At 43.6% G+C, this 13593-nt stretch overlaps 1 protein-coding gene and 1 pseudogene across 4 annotated transcripts in view; one reads left to right on the forward strand and one right to left on the reverse strand.

Annotated features, from left to right (window-relative positions):
* Positions 1 to 13593, reverse strand: part of Ascc1 (activating signal cointegrator 1 complex subunit 1) — an 83425-nt gene that overhangs the window by 43192 nt on the left and 26640 nt on the right. For all 4 annotated transcript variants that reach the window (XM_040732056.1, XM_040732055.1, XM_040732057.1 and 1 more), the window contains exon 6: positions 7027 to 7163. In XM_040732056.1, the coding sequence (XP_040587990.1) occupies positions 7027 to 7163 (137 nt within the window). The remainder of the gene's footprint in view (positions 1 to 7026; positions 7164 to 13593) is intronic.
* Positions 775 to 1306, forward strand: LOC121134360 (annotated as a pseudogene).

Here is a 13593-nt window from a genome sequence, read left to right on the forward strand (position 1 = left end):
GGAGGGAGGGAGGGAGGGAGGGAGGGAGGGAGGGAGGGAGGGAGGGAGGGAGGGAGGCAGGGAGGGAAGGAAATTGTTTTTATTATGCAGGATATCTTCATAGCAAATCTTGTCAATTGTGTCAAAATTCTTAGCTAGCAAGATTCCAACAGACTCTAGAGTGAGGAAGTTCTTGCCCTCTCCTATCCTGAATGCTTTCTCTTTCTGTCCTGCCTCTCTTTCCTTCTCTGGGACTTCAATATCTTAATCTGAAGGCTAGCTGATGACTAAAGATCCATTCTCCACAATTTTTCAAGTGCTGAGCCAGGATGCAGAACCCACCTCTCCAGGGACTAAGAGTTTCAACCTGTTTGATCTAAGGGAGCATGAGGAGATCCAGCCTTGGAAACTGAAAAACTGTCATTGATGGGAACCAACAGTGGCCTAGAATATTCCCACTATAGTGTTTTCTTCCCAGTTCCCTCTAACAGACATATACTTCAACCAGAAAGAGCTTCCTGCCCATCTGAAGCTGGAAAGCTCCACTCATTTATAGTGTTCCCTAAGCATCATACAGATAGACTCCATCTCTCCCCTTTTATATCACTATGCTTTAAATAAAACAGGTGCTCAAGGCCTCTCCACTCAACACCATATAGACACCCAACATTTGGGGAAGGCTGCTCTACAGTGCTGAGAGGAATGTAGTCACAGCTGCCATCTCACGGTCTCTTCTGGGCTCTCCTGGGAGCCCTGAGACCTGCTCCTTAGGTCTGCCTTGCACCTTAGCTCCCCATGGGAAACCACTTGACTGTCATGGTTCCTCACAACTTAATTCTTTTTGCCACTTCCGAGCCCTACAGGTTGTGATCATCAAGCTGGATTCAGCTGGGAAGACCTCCCTCCATTAGGATTTTTCTGAGTGTCCTCACTGAGGCCTTCAACACTCAGAAGGTCCCAGTGCCCTTGGGTGGGGGATTTCCTATGGAATTACCTTCCAAGTAGGAGATGTTGGAGGTCAGAAGGAGCTACAACCACTGGGGTTCTCTTATATCTGCCAGGCAGGTAGTCTTGTGTTCGTGGTGCAGTCTCTGCAGAGACTGGGTGGATGGAGGAGGCCAACATGGAGCCAGCCAAACTGAATCAACGGGGCCTCGGAAAACCAGAGGTCCCAGTACTGATAAGAAACAAGACCAGCCTGGGGCACTGAGTGCAGTTGAGGTGCCACCTCCACCCATGTGCCAGGCTGCGGGGCTGTGGACAGGCTGGGCTTGCAGCCATGCCTCAAGCATCATATGAGATCATCCTCAACAGGAAAGTAGCTTGAGCAGGCAAGAAAAGAGGTGAACTGAGACTGTATCCAACCAACCAACAGCTCAGAAGTCTCCCTGGATCTTTCAAATCATCCCAATTCACAGAAGGCCTGAAACCTCATCAGATATAGTATGTCTCCATTCCAAGTACTGATTAGGGAATTCAATATGAGAGGCCGCCATTCTATTCTATCCAAGTCCATGCTAGAAAACTTGCATTAGCAATCAACTTTATACTAACTGCACCACACACGCTAATTTCTTTTTAAGAGATAGGGTTTCAATGGGCACAGTGTGCACACACCTTCAATCCCAACATTTAAGAGGCAATGGTAGGCAGATTTCTCTGAGCTGGAGGCAAGTCCTAGGCCAGCCAGAGTTATATAGTGAGACCCTGTCACAAAAACAAAAACATAAAGAGAAAGGGTCTTATCAAGTTGCCCAGTCTGGCCCAAATATCTGAACTAACAGTCCTCTTGTTTAGTCTTCCAGTTAGGATGTGCTGTTCCTAACTTTCCTTATACTTTTAAAATTAACCCTGGTGGAGCTGGTGAGATGTTTTAGCAGATTTTTACGCAAGGCAAGTTTAATGACTTAGTTTGATCCCTAGAACTCATGTAAGAAAGCCAGATGCACTGGCCTACATCTGTAATCCCAGCATTCCTATGGCAAGATGGGAGAGGGAAACGGGAGAATTACCCAAAAGCTCCACTCACTAACCAGCTAGCCTGCAGTACCAGCACAGCAGAAACAACCTCAGGCCGGGCGTTAGTGGCATACGCCTTTAATCCCAGCACTAGGGAGGCAGAGGCAGGCGGATCTCTGTGAGTTCGAGGCCAGCCTGGTCTACAGAGCCAGTTCCAGGACAGCCTCCAAAGCCATAGAGAAACCCTGTCTCGAAAAACCAAAAAGAAAAAAAGGAAAAAAAAGAAACAACCTCAGTAAAGTGGAAGAGGGTAACAGACTCCTGAAAGCTGTCATCTGACCTCCACAAGCATGACATGGCACAGAAACCCCAGTTATACACACACACACACACACACACACACACACACCACATAAACAAAAAACTGAAAACAGTTAAAAACTAACTCTGCACCGTTAGATCAGCACTACCATGTTTTCACTAGGTTATACTTAATGCCTCTTGTGAACCTTTTTTACCACCTGCTTATCATCTTTATATGATGATTTGTTGTGTGATGTTTTGTTTGTGTTCTGACAAATAAAGCTTGCCTGGAGATCAGAGGACAGAGCTAACCACTAGTTAACCATAGAAGCTGGGCAGTGGTGGTGCATGCCTTTAATCCTGACACTCAGGAGGAGGTGGAGGGAAGTGATGTGTGTGTGTGTGTGTGGGGGGGGTGATGGAGACAGGATCTCAGCTTTTTTGGACAGAGGGACAGAGAGAGGTAGGAAGCAAACTGGCAACCGCTCCTGGTTCTCTGGTCTTCCAGGTTTTTAACCCCAAGGTATCTGACCCCTGGTTTTTATTAAGATTAATTAGACTAACACTTCAAAAATTGACATGATTAAATTTTCATGGACTGAGAGCCCAAATTCTCTCCTAAAACCTATCATACTGTATTTTGTTGTTTTGTGAGACCGGTCACCAGAGTATGTAGCCCTGTATGTAGTCCATGCTGTCCTAAAGTATGTAGCCCAGGCTGGCTTGAATCTGAGGCACACTTACATCTCCCAAGAACTGACATTACAGGTGTAAGCCACTTTGCAGACTAGCCTACTGATTTTAATCAGATAGTAACTATCATAAGTTGGTATCTTTCTAGAATTTGTTCAAGTATATTGGTGTCATCAAATTGTACCAAATTTAATGCTTAAGCACAATTAGTCTAGGTCGATTTCTCCCTCTCTGTCTTTTCCCTGGTGCTGAGGACCAGATGAGATGAGGTATCAAGAACAAAAGCTAGATAGATACAGATACAACAGGTTCCCAGCTCGCTTATGAGTAGAAATGGAAGCACCTGCAAACCACCCACAGATTTATCAAGAAAAAGATTAAACAGCATGAAAGAGAAAGCCAATTGTTTGCCTGATAAATGACCTTTGTCTTGGTGGCTTAAAGGTGAACTGGGATACAGTAATTAGGAATTAGCATCTGTCCACAGCTGGTTTCTCTTCCCCAGCCCTTGTCCCTCTTAGGTCTACTTGTTGAAGCTGTCGCCTGTGAGGGACTCTCAGGTTTCAGAAGACAGATGCTGGAGCTGACAGGGGAAGTTCATATTTGTCAAAGCAGATACTCCATGCCACTGTCCTACATCCCACAGAGAAAAGTCACAAGGGACACGTTTGATCATCAGAGTTTCCTCAACACTGAATAATTCATTCAAAATCTGAGTTGTATGAGCCTCAAGCTTAAGATTTTCAACAGAAATCTGGGTTCTGGGTAGAAAGCATCTTTTAGTCTCAACAGCTACCTCCAGATCTCAACTACCCACATCCTTCAAAGACCCACACAGCACTGTGCTTTTATCAAATAGAAATAAGTCATGTTTGTTTTAATATTCCAAAATGAAACATCATCATCACGTTGAACTACGGCACAGTCTACACTGGTCCTCTTGGTTCCAGTGTTTTCCTTTGCACATTTTATTTTGAGATCTTTACAACACAGCAGGTTCAGGTTAGAAATGCCATTACACACTGGCATACCTCTTAAGGGTACCACTGCAAAGGCTGAGAGCAAAGGACAAACCTAAGTGAAAAACAAAAGACAATTTACTCACCAGAGTTTAATACAATTTTTTATTTATTTTTTTAGTGACATCTCATTTGGGGAAAATGGTCTCTAAGGACTCCAGACACCTGATGCTGACCCTCATCTGACATCACAAAAGTGTGTTTGCACTGTAGATGTGTTAAATGTGCACACAGCACAGAGGGGCAGGAGAAGAGGGCTGGGGGAGCTTGGAGGTGAGGAGGGCTTGCTTTGCTTTACTTGCTGGTCTCCAATCTTCCCAGCTTTTTGAAAAGAGCATCTTCGAACATCTTTCTGCATGCACTGCAGATTTCTGGCAGGGCAACTTAGTCCTATTTCAAAAGCTTTGCTGAATTTGAAAAACTACAATTACCGTTTTCATCCTGTCACATCAGAGGCTTAGAACTATTAGGACTGTTCTTTATTCCCTGTGCACACTGACTCTGACATGCTTCCAGGCTCCGATTTGGCAGTGAGTCACAAAAGGCACTAAATATACAAAAGGGATGTACTTGGCTAGGTCTGCCCATAGCTTAGGATTAAAACTCAGTGATTAAAACCTGAGGCCTGGTTTTCTTAAGGCAAGAAGAACAAATACTTCAGTACATAATATTTTATCTAATTCTACTTTTTTTTCTTAGCAGGATTATCCCACAGGCAGCCAGGAAAATGTAGCTACTTTCAGTTTAGTGTAGCAAAAAGAGAATTGAGAATACAATGAAGTATGAGACCTTTGAATATTTTTATTTTATGAAGAAAATTGCAACTATCTAATGACGAATACCAAATTATTTTGAGTCTTAAGTTAAGATTTTTAAAAAATAAAACAGTGGAAGTAGTGTTACACAGTTTTAATCCCCCAGCACTGGGGAGGCAAAGGCAGGTGGATATCTGTGAGTGCAAGGCCAGACTGCTCTACATAGTGAGTTCCAGGATAGCTAGGGTTATATAGTGAGACCCTTTAAAAACAGAAGAAGAAAACAAGTAACTGGGTGCTGGGATGAAAGGAGTGCACCACATGCCTGGCTTGCTATTCTTACTGACTAAAATAAAGATATCGATATTTACTCCTTAAATTGCTTTTACCTTCTATTTGGGGAGGTGGCTAGGGTTGTTTGCTTACTCAAGACAAGGTCTCATGAAGCCCAAACTTCCTTTCAACTGGCTTACGTAATTAGGGATAACCTTGAACGCCTGATACCCATTCTCCATCCCCAAGTCCTGGATTCACAGGCATGTGCCACCATACCACATTAGGCTGATCTTTACACTTCTGAGGTAGAGTCTTGTGAGTCAGGTGGGCCTCAAATTTAAGATTTTCCTGCCTCAGTCTCCAGGAGCTATAATGTGTACACCATCACAGCCACCTTCCTCTTCTTCCCCTTCTTATTTTAACTTTAGCCAGGTACAATGGTGTACACCTATAATCCCAGTACTCAGGAAAAACCAAAAAAAAAAAAAAAATCTGAGACTAGCCTAGGTATCATAAAATCCCAGCTACTCAGGAGGCTGAGGCAGGTACCTGAGGTAACAGTAAAACCATGTTACCTATAATAAATAAGAGATGGAGGAAGAGGAGAGGGAGAAGGAATGGGAAAGGGGAGAGAAGGAAGGAGGGGGAGCATGCTATCCTTTCCTAAGGAACGCTGCAGTACTGTCTGAGCTACTGTGATATGCCCTCCAAGAGAACTAGATCCCATTATCTTCCATGTCTCAGTTAAGAGGCTTGATAACAGGAATCAATTTGATCATAGATGAATTCAATCAAGTCAGAGTCCTACAAGCCAACAGCTTGTCCCTGCTGTAATCACAGAGCGAGGAAACAGCTAAAGGTACAGAGAAGTGCAACATTAGAATTAAAGGCGGAGAAAAGAAGTCATAATATGAGACACCTCTAAAAGCAAGACTTTAAAAGCAAAAAAAAAAAACCACATTTTTCTTAAAACACTAGAAAGGACACAGCTCTGCCACAACTTTGATCTCAGTCCAATGAACCCAATATAAGTCTCCTGACACAGACCAGTAAGACGGTTCAGCAGGGAAAGGTGCTGGCAGCCAAGTCTGAAGCTGAGCTTGATCCCTGAAGTGCATGACAGAAGGGAAGAACTGACCCTGTGAGCTGTCCTCGGAGGTCCACGTGTATGCCATGGCATGTGTACATGTTCCCTTTATAATTAAAGAAATGAGTGAATAAACAACAAAATTCCCATGTCATCCAGCTCTCTCATCTAAAAACAAGCCTTATACTCAAAACCCCATCCTAGGCTGCCCTCCCTCCCTCCCCTTTCCTGGTAAACCAGATGAATGTGTGCTGTCTTAAGCGACTGAAGTTGTAATACGCTACTATGGACCAAAACATGGGATCTTCTGCTTAAGAACAAAATTTGGCCGGGCTGTGGTGGCGCACACCTTTAATCTCAGCACTCGAGAGGCAGAGGCAGGTGGATCTCTGTGAGTTCGAGGCCGGGCTGGACCGATAGCCTCCAAAACAATACAGAGAAACCCTGTCTCGAAAAACCAAAAAAAAAAAAAAAAAAGAACAAAATTTGCCTATCAATTTGTACAATTTAAAAACTGTAAATGCATGCTTTAAGTCAATTTTCAAGCCTTCAGTTGATAGTCCAGTGTTAAGTACTACGAATGAATCAGTCAGGGCTGGAGAGATGGCTCAGCAGTTAAGAACGCCTGTTCTTGCAGGGACCAAGCTTTGTTTCCCAGCACCTACATGATGGCTTACAGCCATCTGTCACTCCAGTTCTAGGGGCTCTGACACCTTCTGACCTCTATGGACACTAGGCACATGCAAAGTACACATACATGCATGCAAGCAAAACACTCATCCCCATGAAATAGATTGATCTTATATATGCTTCAATAAGCAAGTCAACAAACCCACATTGTTGACTATCATGAGCTGATTTCCATGTCATCCAGCTCCCTCATCTGAAAAAAAGTCTGTGATTATGAAGACTCCAGCCTGAACTGGCCTCCCTCCCATTGCTCCCAGTTACGTACTTAATGAATTCCTCTTTACAACGCTGCAGGATCTCACACGTCTGCTGGATCTCTTGTTCACTTAAAAGCACCAACATCCCAATAGTTAGGTGAAGCTTTTTGGGATTCTGAAAAATGGAGCTGTCAACCCCACGGTCCTGTCGTTAGAGGAAAGAAACAAGAAACTCAGCTCATATAGAAGCAAATGGCAAGAACCATCCTGGCAAAGTAGGGTGTGGTAGAGCACCCCTAATCCCAGCATTCAGCAGACCTGTAAGCAGGTGGATCTCTGTACTACAAGAGAGCCTGGTCTACATCAGAAGTTCTGGGCCAGCTAGAGCTACATAGAGCTCATCTCAAAAACAAACAAAAATATATATAACCAGGGTAAAGTGGGCTTAACCTGTAATCCCAGCATTGGGAAGACTGAGGCAGGAGGATCACTGCAAATTCTAGGGCAGCCTGACTACATAGTGAAACATATCTCAAAAAAACAAGCAAATGGCTGGAGAGATGGCTCCGTGGTTAGTAGCACCTGGCTGCTTTTCCAGATGGCCCAGTTTCAATCCCCAGCATATACAACCTGCTCACAACCAGCTAGAACTCCAGTCCCAGGAGACCTAATACCTTCTTCTGGTCTCCGTGGCCACTGAACACATGTGACACACAGATATAAATGCAGGCAAAGCACACACATAAATAAAATATTCAAATATATAATACATTCATATATACTCTCTCTCTCTCTCTCTCTCTCTCACACACACACACACACACACACACACACACACACACACACACACACAGAGCCAGGCATGATGAGCACTGGGGAGGCAGAGACAGATAGATCTCAATGAGTTCCAGGCCATCCAAGGCTATAGAATGAGACTCTGCCTCAAAACAAAACCCTCAAATAATTGACATGTATATAACTGAGGACCCAAAAATAAACCCATATACACAGGAAATGTCTACACAGAGGAGAACAAAGGTGGAGGCTAATTATATATAAAAATTAACTCAAAACTGATCAGTGACTTACACATAAAGTTAAGCGCTTTCAGAGAATAAATTTATTTATTCTCTTTCAGAGAATTAATAACAAATTTTTAAGACCCTGCTTTTGGGGCTGGAGAGATGGCTCAGAGGTTAAGAGCACTGACTACTCTTCCAGAGGTCCTGAGTTCAATTCCCAGCAACCACATGGTGGCTCACAACCATCTATAATGAGATCTGGTGCCCTGTCTGACCTCTAGGCATATGTGCAAGGAGAATGCTGTATACATAATAAATAAATCTTAAAAAAAAAAGACCCTGCTTTTGACAATGGGTTCTTAGATATGCCAATAAAAAACCTAAACAAGGAAACATAGGGAAGGAAACTGAACTTAATGAAAATTCACAAATGTAATTAGCAGTAAGGAAGTAAATGAAACCAAGCACAGTGGTGTACCTGTAGCCCCACACTGAGGAAGCTAAGGTAAGAGGATGATGAGTTCAAAGGAAACCTAGACTACACAGCAAGGCAAAGGAAGCAATGGAAGGAAGGTGGAGGGGAGAGGGAAAGAAAGGGAAAAGAAAAGGAGAGGAGAGGGAAATACCAGAGAGAAGACGGGAGGGGAAAGGGGAGAGAAAGGAGGGGAGAAAAGGGGAGGGAAGAGAGGCAAAGGGGGCAGGAAGGAGAGGGAGGGAAAGAGAGGGAGAGGGGAGCAAAGGAGAAGAGAAAGTAGGGGTCAAGAGAGTGGAAGAAAGAGGAGAGTTTACAGAATGGGAGAGATATTTGCATTATTTGTTAAAGATAAAATATCCAAAATAGAGGCCAGGGAGAGGTCCTGAGTTCAATTCCCAGCAACCACATGGTGGCTCACAACCATCTGTAATGAGATCTGGTGCCCTCTTCTGGTGTGTAGATATACAGGCAAACAGAACACTATATATATAATAAATAAATCTTTTTTGAAAATATCCAAAATATATCTCTTGAAATAAAAAACACAAACACAAACAATCTACTCTTTAAAACAGAGAAGAGTGATGGGCAGTGGTTGCAAACACCTTTAATCCCAGCACTCAGGAGGTGGAGGCAGGTGGATCTCGGATTCAGACCTGTCTGGTCTACAGAGCAAGTTCCAGGACAGCCAGGGCTACACAGAGAAACTCCGTCTCAAAAAAACAAAACAACTTAAAAAATTAAAAGAGAAGATTTAAATGAGTATCTTCCCAAAAAGCTGTAATAACAATGCGCAAGACCTTCAACATCATTAATAATTTAGGGGAATGAAGAGCAAGCCACAATGAGGTACCGACTCTCAAAATAATGGAGAGGGGAAAAAAATACTGACAAGGTTGCCAGAAATTGCAACCTCAGACAATGCCAGGAAAGTAAATAGTTCAGTTCAGCCACTGTGAAAAACATGCTGTCAGTTGCTGCAAAAGTTAAAGACAGAATCGCCATGTAACCAACAATTCTACTCCCAGGTACATGCCCAAGAAAATGAAAAAGGACCTAATCAGAAACATTCCTAAAAGTGCTATTCACAATCCAACAGATGAAGCTAGCCTACATGTGTGTGAACAAATAAATGATACACAAGCTGTGGTAGCCCTCCTGGAGAAGCTAGTAACTGTGAACAGGAGTGAAGTGCTAACACCAGGCAATAAGGATAAACTCCAGAAACATGGTGTTAAATAAAAGAAGCAAGGGCCAAAGGGCCACATAATTTATTAGTCCATTTCCATCAGATGTTTAGAGTATAGAAAAGAGAGTAACATTAGAGGCTGTTGAGAATAAGGGTGATAGGTAGGAACTTTCCTTTAGGAAGAATAAAATGCTGTAAAGCAACATATGGCTGCCAGTTGTGCACCGTCAATATATCTAACACTAATGCACCATTCCCTTTAAAATGGTTAAGTTGATGGAAGCAAGACAGGGACTACAGCAGGCTTTTGCTACAAAGCACCGACTCTTCTCTTGGCCCTGGCACGTGTCTGATGAGGGGCTAAAGCAGGACAAATGGACCACAGCTCTGGCTCATGTTGCTCCTGTTTCCTCTACGAACAGTGCATTCTCATAAACACCAACCCATCTCTCCAGCATAGTATTTTAAATGTAGGTTTAGGAAGGTTGAGAACACAAGGAGAACACAGATGTCAACTAAGCAGGGCTCATAGGGACTCACAGAGACAGAAGCAGCAATCACTGAGCTTGCCTGGGCCTGTGCTAGGTCCTCTGTATATAAACTGCAGTTGTTTAGCTTGGGGCTTTTGTGGGACTCTTAACAGTGGGAGTGGGGTATCTCTTTTGCCTGCTCTCGGGACCCCACTCACACCGTTAAGTTCTGCCAAGCATGAGGACGAGTGAAGAGTGAGTGTGGAGACAACATGTGGCCACATCCAAGATAGTCACCCTTCCCTGGCACTGACACTGCTCACATTTTCACAACTTCGCCCTGGGAAACACAAAAGGTGAGTATTTCTGAGTCCTTTTTTAATTAAAGTGCAATTCACTTCACATACAACGGGCTGCTTTACCATGTAAAATTTGGTGGTATTTAGCATATTCATGTATAACCAATATGCTCTCCTTACTTTCAAAATCTTTCATCTCCTCAAAACACTCCATTCCCATTAAGTGATGACTTCCTGCCCTGAAGGCAAGCTCTAATGTGACCTGTGTCTCTTTGGATTTGCTTATGGATCTGTCTATTCTGCATACAGCACATAAAAGGAATTATTCAAAAGACAACTTCGGTGACTGGCTGTCTTCAGTCAGCATGTCTCCCAGTTGACCACGTCTAGTGTACCATAAACCTTAACTAGAGTAACTGTCATATTTCATGAACCTTACTCTGTAAATGGAAAACAAGAGGAAAAAAAAGAGAGACTCTCCTCTAATAGGAGCCAAGCAGGAGGAATTCTAGCTTTGAATTATAAGATTCATAATCGGATTCCTAGCCTGATAAGTCACCCAAAAGAAATGCATTTACCACACACAGCTTGAACCCAGTTCTTGGTTTGCCTAGGACACACTGCCTCATTTTTGCCTTTGAAACAGTAGTTAATAGATTACCCATTTTCTAGATGTTAATGGAGCCTGAGCTATTTTTGTAGCTGATGAAGGAGTTTTATTATTCTACCCATCAACCCAAATTGCCTCATTTAATTTAAAGAGGTGATTTTAAGGAACTAGCAGCTTTAAAACAGGGTGTGGTAACATTGCCTGTAATGCTAGCACTCACTCAAGATGCTGAGGCAAGAGGGCCATGAGTTTAAGGTCAGCCTGGGCTACACGGTCAAACTGTCTCAAAGTAAAAGCAACAATCATCTCTAAACTGTTGAGGAAGGCTAAGTACAGGGCACGCCATCCCACCTGCCCTAGCCCAGAGTGACACCTGCTCTATTAGGAAAGGCATGTGATGCTCCCTGCGTGACTCCAGTGTGCACAACTCCACCACAAATACAACTGCGGACTGTGTCCCTAGTAACAAGTCAAGCATTTCCTACAAACACTTGCAAGCCCGACTTCACAGGAGATGGAAACAGGTTCAGGAAAAGATCCTGTTTCAGAGGTGTAGGCAGAGAAGGATGCAAAGGGACACCCAACACCCTCATTTGGACCCCACATGTGCAATGTACATGCTCATACACAGATACAGACATGCATATACACATGAATAAATAAAAACAAATCCTCAAACGACTTAGAGAAAAACCCCACTGGGTAGACAAAAGGCACAAAGAGAAACCGCACACATAAACACACAAACCCAGTCCCAAATAGACATCAATGTGCAAGTCCACTCATTAAAACAAGAGGAGCAGTGTGAAGACATGTGAACCACCCCCAACCACCCCACATCCTCACATTCACCACTACATCCCCCCCACTGTCACTGCCATGGCCTAAAGAGAAGCCGAAGAGGGAGCTAGAGGAGAGAAGCCAGGGCCATGACCATCTTCAAAGCTGTCTGTAAACCAGCTCCCCAAACCAGAACCAAGCCTGGACCACCCTGCACAGAAATGAGAGCAGATACCCAGTGGGAATGAGGGACAAGCAGATGCCGGCAAGATGTGAACAGCCATACAGACAACAGAGACGTCAAAGCAAGCCAGGCACAGGAGGATAAAGGTGCCAGGAAACTGCGTGTGTGTGTGTGTGTGTGTGTGTGTGTGTGTGTGTGTGTGTGTGTGTGTGTGTGTGTGTGTGTACATCTGACAATTTTTATAAGAATGCATAATTTTTGTTTAAGCTATGTTGTCAGCACACATAGCATTTAGTTGTATCTGGGGGGAAGGAGCATGTGTCACTAACAGAATGCCTCCCAGCTGGATTGATACTTTGAAAACATCTTTCTGTTAGCTTTCAGACTTCCTCTTGGCTCCCAGGAAGAGGATTCCCTATCCCTGACACATGAAGCCACCTTAACAGAAACCCTGTAGGAAGGGAAAATTCAAATTTTATATCCTCTGATCCATCTCCACTCCTTTGAAATGAGAAATCCTGTGTTGGTTTAAATAGGTATAGCCCCCATAGACTCATGTGTCTGAATACTTGGCCCATGGGGAGTAGCACTATTAGGAGGTGTGGCCTTGTTGAAGGAAATGTGTCACTGTGGAGACAGGCTGTGAGGTCTCATATGCTCAAGTCATGCTCAGTGTGGGATACAGTTGCTTCTGCTGCCTGCTGATCAAGATGTAGAACTCTTAGTTCCTTCTCCAGCACCGTGTCTGCCCACACACTGCCAAACCTCTGAACTGTAAGCCAGTCCCAATTAAGTGTTTTCCTTTAGAAGAGTTGCTGTGGTCATGGTGTCTCTTCACAGCAATAGAAACCTTAACTAAAACTAACCTGTTGGAACCTCATCACCCAAAACTGATTTTGCTAATATGCTGGGTGATCGGAACTTGGCAGTGACATCATTGAGAAGGTATCCCTTAAAAAAACAGTGGTTCCTGGGGGATGGAAAGATGGCTCAGAGGTTAAGAGCACTGGCTGCTCTTTCCAGAGGTCCTGAGTTCAATTCCCAGAACCACATGGTGACTCACAACCATCTGTAATAAGATCTGATGCCCTCTTCTGGCCTGGGCAGAACATTGTAATAAATAATTAAAAAGAAAAAAGAAAAAAGAAAAAAAAAACAGTGGTTCCTTTCCTAGACTTTTGGACTTCAGATTAGTAATTCTACTATTACCACCTCATAACTGAAAGTCACAATCAGCTCATGAAAAGTTGTTAAACATCCTTAATGTGAACTGTCAACCCTCAATCTAACTTTCCCTCTTCAGATTAGAGCAAGATAATAAAATGAAATCAGGTAGTCCATGCTATATAAAATGATGGCATGACCACTCCATGGGAAGGTTTTTATTGTAGATATGAGAGACAGAACAGCCAGAGGCATCTGGACGAGTCCAGAGCAGAGCAAGAAAGAAGTAGCAGATTGGACCTGGCCAGGGCTATCTGTGAGAGAGAAGACTAGCAGGAGAGAGAGAGGATAGAGAAAAGATAGTCAGAGAAATAAGAGCAGAACAGAGAGGAGAGAGGAGAGGATAGGAGAGGAGAGGAGAGAGAGAGAGAGAGAGACAGAG

This window comes from Mesocricetus auratus, unplaced genomic scaffold (assembly GCF_017639785.1).
Source record: "Mesocricetus auratus isolate SY011 unplaced genomic scaffold, BCM_Maur_2.0 Super-Scaffold_100027, whole genome shotgun sequence".
NCBI lineage: Eukaryota > Metazoa > Chordata > Mammalia > Rodentia > Cricetidae > Mesocricetus > Mesocricetus auratus.